The 10,025-nt window shown below is 46.2% G+C and overlaps 1 protein-coding gene across 1 annotated transcript; it reads right to left on the bottom strand.

Annotated features, from left to right (window-relative positions):
• Positions 1–648: 648 nt before the first annotated feature.
• LOC123147620 (RING-H2 finger protein ATL63-like) lies at positions 649–1,437 on the bottom strand. Its single transcript, XM_044566882.1, has one exon. It carries the CDS (start codon positions 1,290–1,292, stop codon positions 849–851), a length of 444 nt encoding a protein of 147 aa, XP_044422817.1. The 5' UTR covers positions 1,293–1,437; the 3' UTR covers positions 649–848.
• Between the last annotated feature and the right edge of the window lie 8,588 nt (positions 1,438–10,025).

Here is a 10,025-nt window from a genome sequence, read left to right as displayed (position 1 = left end):
CATGGTTACTAATGGCGCACCAGCTGATGGTGCGACATTAGTAGTTTTGCAAAAACAAAAACAAAATGATAGTAGTGGCGCACGTGGTAAGTGGTGCGCCATTACTAGTTAAACTAGTAATGACGCACTATTCCCTGATTCGCCATTAGTATTTTTGGAAAAAAAATATAGTAGTGGCACATCATGGGTGTGGTGAGTCATTGGTGTCTATCACACTAATGGCGCACCGGCACATGATGCGCCACTGCTATATAGTAGTGGCGCACCACATGTCTAGTGCGTCATTAATGTCCATATCATTTATAGCCCTTCTCCTAGTAGTGTTTGTACGGAGAAAGAATAGTTGGTGTGGTGGATCATGAGATCAAGAAGTGGAGGGTGTATATTCTACAAAACATTAGAGCGCTTCTAGAATAAATATATGGAACTGAAAGGAAGTTGTGTAAATTTCTAGCACGTGTCTTGATGAAATAAATTGTGAACATAATGCGTTGTCGCCCAAATATGAGTGGAATGGCCTTTACAAAGACGTGAGATGCAAGTATGTGAGAGAATACCGTAGAACAATTTACACAAAGACGGCTAGAAGACCATGCATGTTTATGCAAGGATGCACGGATTACACACACAGTTTACATCAGATCTTTTACACAAAAGGAAGGCCAAAGCATGTCCCTTCGATTCGGACCGACATGTCCAATGTACTACGTGATGCATCTCTCACTACGTACAGTTTCCACGGTAGGTCTCCTGGCCCCGAGCTTCACGCATGCATGCATGGGGACTTATCTCGATCAAAAAGCATCTCAGCTTCGAGCCTGGTGCCCGACGTCGACCGGAAGCTCTCCCTAAGCATCATCATCATCATCAGTTTCCATGTCGTCCACAGGAACATCGCCAAACACATGCAACCCCAAGGCAGCTATCCACAACATATGTAGGTGTGCAGCAGTACAATCTGCGGTGGCGGCGGGCGCCGTGACGACCTCGCGACGGCACATGGGACAGCTCTCTTTCTCCTGCAGCCACCTCTCTACGCACCGCCCGTGGAACCGGTGCCCGCACGGTGTCTCCTTCCACGCCGCGGCGTCCTCCTCCTCCAAGCAGATCGGGCAGCTGAGCTCGTCGTCGTCGTCGTCGGACGGCGCGTCCACCATCTTCAGCGCCCCGGCCACCAACGCGGCCAACTCCGAGTCGTCTGGATCTCCCACGACGCCGAGGAACGCGGAGTCCTCGTGGCCTCCTTCTTCTTGTGGCAGGTCCATGGCAAGCGATGGCATCAAGCTAGCCATCGCGCGTGATGGTGAAGTGAAACCGGATCTGATCGTAGGAGATCGATGTTCGGGGAGGCAATGGGAATAAGCGAGCGTACGTGCGGCAGTTTACTTATAGTGCTTCGGGCTTGGATGGTAGGAGAGGAGATCGATCGGGAAACACGTTCTCGTGCCGGAGTAGGACAGGATTACCACGGCTACGTACGCCCGACTTCATTTCTATATCGATGTCGATCCGGCAGGAAGGGAAGCAACGAGTTCGTCTCTGATCGGCATGTTGGGCAGTTGGAGTCCGTTATGGCGGGATTTTCCAACGAAATTTCTACTGAACTTCGGATTTCATATTACCACGGGTACGCCCAACTTCATTTCTACTGAACTTCGATTTCGGATTTTCCAACGAAATTGACCGTGCAACTCTGTTTTTTAGAAACACCATACACAGCCAGACGCTCATCCACCCATCCCTATAAACGCACATCTTATCTCTATGAGCGTCTCCGAGTGACCGAACTGGCACATTATCTTGATATTGACGAACTTGCCATATATGCTTTTGTAGTCGACAGGAACATCTCTTTCCACTGAACGCACAGTGCTAAAAGGCCTGAAATAAAATGAAAAAAATGCGAGCACGAGCGTTAAGTCTAGGACTTGAATGCTAGTGGGCTGAAGATATCACTGTCATTCTAACCATCTAACCACTGGTTGGTTTGCAACTTTGTTATAAGCCTAGTGACACGTCTGACCATATTTTGCAACATAGCATATGTAGATATTATTTTCGTTCACTTAAAACCTAGCTAAGCGCCATCCCCCAACCTCACCACCATTGCTGCCGGCTGGTGTGGCGGCGCCTGGACCCATGTCCCTCTTGTTATGGTGGCGCTGCTTATCCGCGTTTGCAACGGCCTCTTAGGACATCTCTAACTGATCCCAATAACCAGTTAAAGGAGGATAAATTCATTTTTTCTTCTCTAACCAAGAACTAACATAACCCAAAAAACGTTGGGCCGGGGGGAGGGGGGGGGATTTACACCGACTCGACCGCGACTCACAAATATACTCGGCCGACCGCTCACGGAGTGAAAAATTCTCCACCCACTTCGCCTTACCTCCCACCGTACCCGCCTCCCAATCCCCGCCGGCGCGTCACCACCCTCATCCACATCCACTTTGACGCCGGCCCGCAGCCGATAATGAGCGGATCCAGCTGCCACCCATCCCCAGCGTAGATCCACCACCACAAATGGCCCCGAGCTCGTGGCCATGGCGGTGCATCTTCCTCCCACGCCGGCGTACTTCCTACCGCTTCGTCGCTGCTATTTCCGCCTGCCAATGGTGGTTCTTCCTCTCGCATCGGCGGCTTGCCCAACCTCCTACCGCCGCCACCACTACCGAGGCAATACATTGGCGTGCAGTAGAGCCGGCGGGGAACATAGGCGGCGGAGATAACTGATCGCTACATGCAGCAGAAGATATGGATAGGGTCAAAAGCCAGTCCTTTGCATGATCCACCATAGTTAGGTCTTTGGGGCTGAGCATCCCCTTCTTCCTCGTGCTCCCTTGTAGTCTTACCTCTTTGTATGTGACTAGCTACATGCAATTTGCATATTCACGAAAAAATCACTCTATGTGACTATGTCACATCTTTTCACTCTAGTATGTCTCATTCACCCACTGCCTCAGGCAACCCTGCCGCGCAGCGCAGTGCGTCTAGATTGGGCCACCATGACAACCACCCAAGAGAGGTTTAACCGCGTGAGGTTGGCAATTTTAGGGTGTTTTTTTGCAATATATTACTACTCGACAATGCTCAGTTACAATACTATAGCAAATGAAGCATGATAGGAACACTTGCATTGCATCCTCATTTCAGCACTCATCACACACCAAAAGGCGCCCCATGAAGGCAACACATCTTGATCACCCACTAGTAGAAAACAGGGCTTTCGTTCGGGCCAGATAAGCCCATTAGTCCCGGTTCAGTCATGAACGGGGACTAATGTGAGCATTGGTCCCGATTCGTGCTTCTAAAGGCATTAGTCCCGGTTCAAATGAGCCTTTTAGTCCCGGTTTGAGACACGAACCGGGACTAAAGGGCATTGCACCCTTTAGTCCCGGTTAGTATCTCAAACCGGGACTAAAGGGTGCCCTTTAGTCCCAGCTCGTGTCTCAGACCAGGAATAAAGGCACCATTTTCAAACTCTACCCCCCTGGATTGCCTTTTCAGTTTTGTAAAAAGCAAAAAAAAATGATAAAAACTTCAAAAAATAAAATTCTTCAAGATGTAGTGGCCTGTTTGCAAATTTTTAGAATCCTCAAATTCTAAAAGGAAAAAAAGTTATGCTCAAATTTCAGTTTTTTTTTAATTTTGGTTAAATCAGGTCAAACTTTGGCCAAACTACTTATTCAAGAAGTATTAGTGTTACTAAATAATTATTCATGAATATTAGTGCTACTAAATAATTATTACAGTTTTTTGAATTTTGGTCAAATCTGGTCAAACTGTGGTCAAACTACTTATTTAAGAAATATTAGTGTTACTACATAATTATTCAAGAATATTAGTGTTACTCAATAATTATTTAATTTTTTTGAATTTTGGTCAAATCTGGTCAAACTGTGGTCAAACTATGGTCAAACTACTTATTTAAGAAATATTAGTGTTACTAAATAATTATTGTTTTGGGATTGACATCTTACTATTGTCAAATTATGGTCAAATTACTTCATGCTCAAGCTAAACTCCTGAGGGTTAATAGGATTGACATTTTACTATTGTCAGGAAAACAACAAGTGCAGACTTGGAAATGAGGGGGAATAGAACCCAGAAGTTAAGCGTGCTCAGGCTGGAGTAGTGACAGGATGGGTGACCGGCTGTTAAGTTAGATGATTTAAAATGATGAGAGGTGATTAGAGATTAGAGGTTAAATAGAGCAGTGATGAGGGTGATTAGTGATGAAATTGGAAAATAATTCAGAAATTTGAATATCGATTTTTTTTAAAAAAATCTTTTTTACGGAAAAATACCTTTAGTCCCGGTTGGTGTTACCAATCGGGACTAAAGGTGAAGCTCCAGACAGCGGCCACGTGGACGGCCTTTAGTCCCGGTTCGTGTAAGAACCGGGACTAAAGGGGGAGGCTTTAGTAACGACCCTTTAGTATCGGTTCCAAAACTGGGACTAAAGGCCCTTTTTCTACTAGTGACCTCGATCGGAGCCTACTACTGATAATTACATTACATACTGTCGCAGCCCGAAAAGGAGCAGAGCTGCATAAAAGAAAGAAAAAAACAATGCACCTAATTAATACATAGATTACACAATACCAGGTATGCATAGAAAATGACAAACGTGCATCCTCAAACACACCGGCTAGCTCATCGGCCTCATCGGCATCGATCGATTACTTCTTACATTGGTTGTGCTGCTTCGCCGGTCCAATGAACTTATTGTTGGGGAACGTAGTAATTTCAAAAAAATTCCTACGCACACGCAAGATCATGGTGATGAATAGCAACGAGAGGGGAGAGTGTTGTCCACGTACCCTCGTAGACCGAAAGCGGAAGCGTTAGCACAACGCGGTTGATGTAGTCGTACGTCTTCACGATCCGACCGATCCAAGTACAGAACGCACGACATCTCCGAGTTCAGCACACGTTCAGCTCGATGACGTCTCACGAACTCCGATCCAGCAGAGCTTCACAGGAGAGTTCCGTCAGCACGATGGCGTGGTGACGGTGATGACGTTGCTACCGACGCAGGGCTTCGCCTAAGCACCGCTATGATATGACCGAGGTGGAATATGGTGAAAGGGGGGCACCGCACATGGCTGGGAGAGATCAACTGATCAACTTCTGTGTCTAGAGGTGCCCCCCTACCCCTGTATATAAAGGAGCAAGGGGGGAGGCCAGCCGGCCCTCTATGGGTGCGCCAGGAGGAGGAGTCCTCCTCCTAGTAGGAGTAGGACTCCCCTTTCCTACTCCTACTAGGAGGAGGAAAGGAAGGAGGAGAAGGAGAAGGAAGGAGAAGGAGGAAAAGGAGGAAAGGGGGGCCGGCCCCCTAGTCCAATTCGGTTTGGGCTAGGGGGGCCACGCGCCCTGCCTCCTCTCTTCCACCACTTGGCCCATGAGGCCCATTACTTCTTCCTCGTATTCCCGTAACTCCCCGGTACCCCCGAAAATACCCGAATCACTCGGAACCTTTCCGATGTCCGAATATAGTCGTCCAATATATCGATCTTTACGTCTCGACCATTTCAAGACTCCTCGTCATGTCCCCGATCTCATCCGGGACTCCGAACTACCTTAGGTATATAAAATCACATAAACCCATAATACAATCGTCACCGAAACTTTAAGCGTGCGGACCATACGGGTTCGAGAACTATGTAGACATGACCGAGACATGTCTCCGATCAATAACCAATAGCGGAACCTGGATGCTCATATTGGCTCTCACATATTCTACGAAGATCTTTATCGGTCAGACCGCATAACAACATACATTGTTCCCTTTGTCATCGGTATGTTACTTGCCCGAGATTCGATCATCGGTATCTCAATACCTAGTTTAATCTCGTTACCGGCAAGTCTCTTTACTCGTTCCATAATACATCATCCCGCAACTAACTTATTAGTTGCAATGCTTGCAAGGCTTAAGTGATGTGCATTATCGAGAGGGCCCAGAGATACCTCTCCGACAATCGGAGTGACAAATCCTAATCTCGAAATACGGCAACCCAACAAGTACCTTCGGAGACACCTGTAGAGCACCTTTATAATCACCTAGTTACGTTGTGACGTTTGGTAGCACACAAAGGAACAAGTGTTCCTCCGGTAAAGGGGAGTTGCATAATCTCATAGTCATAGGAACATGTATAAGTTATGAAGAAAGCAATAGCAACAAACTAAACGATCAAGTGCTAAGCTAATGGAATGGGTCAAGTCAATCACATCATTCTCTTAATGATGTGATCCCGTTAATCAAATGACAACTCATGTCTATGGTTAGGAAACATAACCATCTTTGATCAACGAGCTAGTCAAGTAGAGGCATACTAGTGACACTCTGTTTGTCTATGTATTCACACATGTATTATGTTTCCAGTTAATACAATTCTAGCATGAATAATAAACATTTATCATGATATAAGGAAATAAATAATAACTTTATCATTGCCTCTAGGGGATATTTCCTTCACTTATCGCCACCCTCCAAGCACGTCGATCCAGAGCACGTAGAATAGACCACCTACAACGGTAACCTTCTGCAATTTGTTCTTATCCATATTTTCTCCAAAGAATGATTGGTCCGACGTATCCAGTAATTTTTTGTTGTTGAAATTGACGTAGTATCCAGTAGGTAGTATTTGTATATGGATCATCATCCTAAAACAAGAAAGCAAGCATACCAGAAGCACTCCCAGAGCTTAGGGCTTCTCGGCCGTCCTATCATTTCCTTGATGTGTTTTGGGCCGTTGGATCCCCCTCCCGAACACGCTCGATCGTCGGATAAAAACTGAGAGCTCCAGCAATGAATATTGTCGGAACTGGGATGCGACCGCCTGTAATTTCAGTAACCCGTCGAGGGCATTTTTGGTTTTTCACGTCTTAGGTCAACACTTCTTGCGAGGGAGAGCGACTGCCCTGCTCCCATTTGTCCGTCTCAGCTCTCTCTCTCTCCCTCTCCAAAACATAGCCGCCCGCATCCCACACACCCCCTGTCGTCGCGCCGCCGCTCGGCCCGGCCCCCATCCCCAACCTCGCGCCGTCCAGCTCATGGGTCGCCTCCCCCGCCTCCTCCCTCCCGCACTCGCGCCTCCCCTGCGCCCAGCTCCTCCTACCCCACCTCACTCTCTCTCCCTCCCGCCCCGCCTCTCTCTCCCTCCAAACCCTAACCCATGCCCGCCTCCCTACCCGCCACCGGCCGCCTCTACCACCACCGCCGCTCGCCCAGGCAACCATCCACGACCTCACGCTTGCCCCCTCCCATCATCCGACCGCTAGGCACCAGGGAAGGGAAGAGAAGAGGGAGAGCGAGCAGGTCAAGCGGCGGCCAAGACTTCCGCAGATCCTCCGGCGCTGTCGCCCAACCTTGGCCTCCGAGTGCTTCTTCTCGGCGGCATGATGGTACGGGCTGCCTGCTCCACGCCCACGCCATGGCATACTCGGGACGCCGCCTTCCCCTGCTCCAACCCTAACCCTGGAGTTGCTGCTGCCGATCAAGGTACGTCAATTTTGATTTGCTATTGGCCCCTCCCCTCCCCTCACGATGTTGCTTTGTTCACGCAGGTGATGCATACTGTTGGGTGAGCTTAAATCTACGTTGGTGAGCTTCTCCACACTACTGGGTGAGCTTCTTCTCCTCTAATCTTGTTTGCTGCAATCTACCTTGAGAAGAGGGATTAGGGATTTTTTTCTTCTTGTGGAGGAGATTCTTAGTTTAGCTAGGTTCCAAAGAAGAGATTTTTCTTTGCCTCTCTCTCTTTTTGTTTGTACCTTGCTGCCAAGGAGAGCTTTGGATATAGCTAATTATTTACAAAGGGGGAAACTTTGTTTTTGCCACTCTAGTTTTTGCACACTTTGCTTATGCCACTCTGGAATTTGAAATTTCACTTTTGCCATTCTTAGCTTTTGACAATATATCACTTTTGCCATTCTGTGTCAAAAGCAGAAGTTTTAGAGTGGCAATTGCAATACATTGTCAAAAGCTAAGAGTGGCAAAAGTGAAATGAAAAGTTATCATTTTTGCCATGGAATGGCATTTGCGATGTATTATCAAAAGCAAAGAGTGGCAAAAGTGAGATGTCAAATTCTAGAGTGGCAAAAGAAAAATTGGTAAAAGCTAGAGTGGCAAAAACAAAGTTTTCCCTTGACAAAGTACATGTGTTGTTGCCTTACTTGGTTTGTTGGCCATATTCTGACCTATATCAATGTATGCATAGAGGTTCTAGGTAGGATATATCTATATGTATGTGTGTGTGTGTGTTCTGTTTGCTTTTGTGTGAAGATATACTGATTTTGCCCCAAAAGAAGCCATGGATATTGCAATTTGTTTGATTCCCACTCGTGTTACTCTTAACCATGGCTTTTTTTTTCTGATTTTCCCCACTTGTGTTACTGTTAAGCATTGTTTCTTTTCTAATTTTGCCCCAAGAAGAGCTCTAGGGCATCTCGATAAGATATATTGCTGAATCCTCAAATAGGTCGTGGAGAACGTTACTTTTTACTCAAATATGGATGTTGTTGACATGGGAGTACTTGGGTGGCATCAATTTGGTGCTTCCCATGTCCATGTGCAGAGAAAAAGAGAGGAAGGGGATAGATGAGCAGGGAGCAGAAGGACCAGAAGAAGAAGGACAAGCGAGGTGGGGCGATATACATGTCCATGGAGGTATGTCACCCTCTCCTCCTCTCTTCTGTTTCCTTGTACTGCAATCCTTAATCCCATTTGATTCGATTTGTTAAGTTGTGTTACTTGTTATCTCCTAAGAAAAACTAGAAACACGAAGAAACTTGTATTGAAAGTAGTTGAACTTCCAGATTGTACACGTTTTTTTGTAGATTAGGTAGTAAAATTTAACAAATATTGGCCATACATGTACGTAGTTGAAAGTAGTACTTGAGTTGGATAGGTTTCTTAGTTACACAGTTCCCATTAAGTACAACAAAATGGATCCTGAATTTTAGTGTTGATACATGAACATTATTTTCCTGCTATTCTACTATGGAACTATGTGTCAGTTTTTTCCAATCTTCTTCTTATTGAATTTTATATTGCAATTCTTTCCTATTGTTATTTCTGTGACACATATAGAGCATCGTGCTATATTTATAATTTTCATCTGGGATATTATCATGTGAGAACCTTTGATGCATGTTGAAACCACAGTGAAAAGTCAAGCTGCATTGTTTAATAAATGATTGACTGATATATTAAGTTCAGTTGGTCAAATTTATATTTAACTATAGATTCCAGAATGTCTTTGCGAACTAAAAATAGAACAACTATGTTGATTAAAAAATTATCCAAAAAACATGTCCGAAGATCCCACAGCCGCCTACTAATAACCCAGGTTAATTAGTTGACCTACATGTCTGCTTCATTTGTTAATTCTCGTGATCATCAAGTGATATGATTTTCTGTTGTCTCGTTCAGCTACGCTTCAGTTGCAATTTTTTGTTAGCAACATGTACCAGATTTGAGTTATTTCCATTTCAATATTGTTTTTGTTTTCAGACATTCTGGATCATATTAAGACACTTGGTAGAGATGCCCTAGATTTATACATTTGAGTTTCACTGATTTCTTTCTATGCTTTCAAATTCACTAGTGTGTTTGTTAGTGTCATCTCCTGTTACCATTGGTGCCTATGATTTGGATTATTAACCGTTTGATTCCTTTAGGAGATGGGGCAGCCGCGAACTTGGGCCTGCTGAAGAATGGTGGGGCGGTGCAAGGCACAATTCCAACGCGGTTCCTTGCTCGTTGGACGGCGTTCAAGCGCAACCCCGGTGCCCACTGAGTACCACCTCAGCTACAATCTCCCGACACATCGGCACGACAGCCCGACCCCGAGCCCCAACCCCTGACACCCGATCGACACCCCGACACCTCGGCACGACACCCCGACCCCCGACCCCCGACCCCCTGACACCACACCCAGACCCTGACCCCCGACCAACCGACACCATGACACCACACCCCGACCCCAACCCCGACCCCGACACCCTGACATACCGACCCC

This window comes from Triticum aestivum, chromosome 7A, assembly GCF_018294505.1.
Source record: "Triticum aestivum cultivar Chinese Spring chromosome 7A, IWGSC CS RefSeq v2.1, whole genome shotgun sequence".
In the NCBI taxonomy this organism is placed as follows: Eukaryota; Viridiplantae; Streptophyta; class Magnoliopsida; order Poales; family Poaceae; genus Triticum; species Triticum aestivum.
The sequence above is the reverse complement of the archived record's forward strand: the minus strand, read 5'-3'. Positions and strand labels throughout refer to the sequence as shown.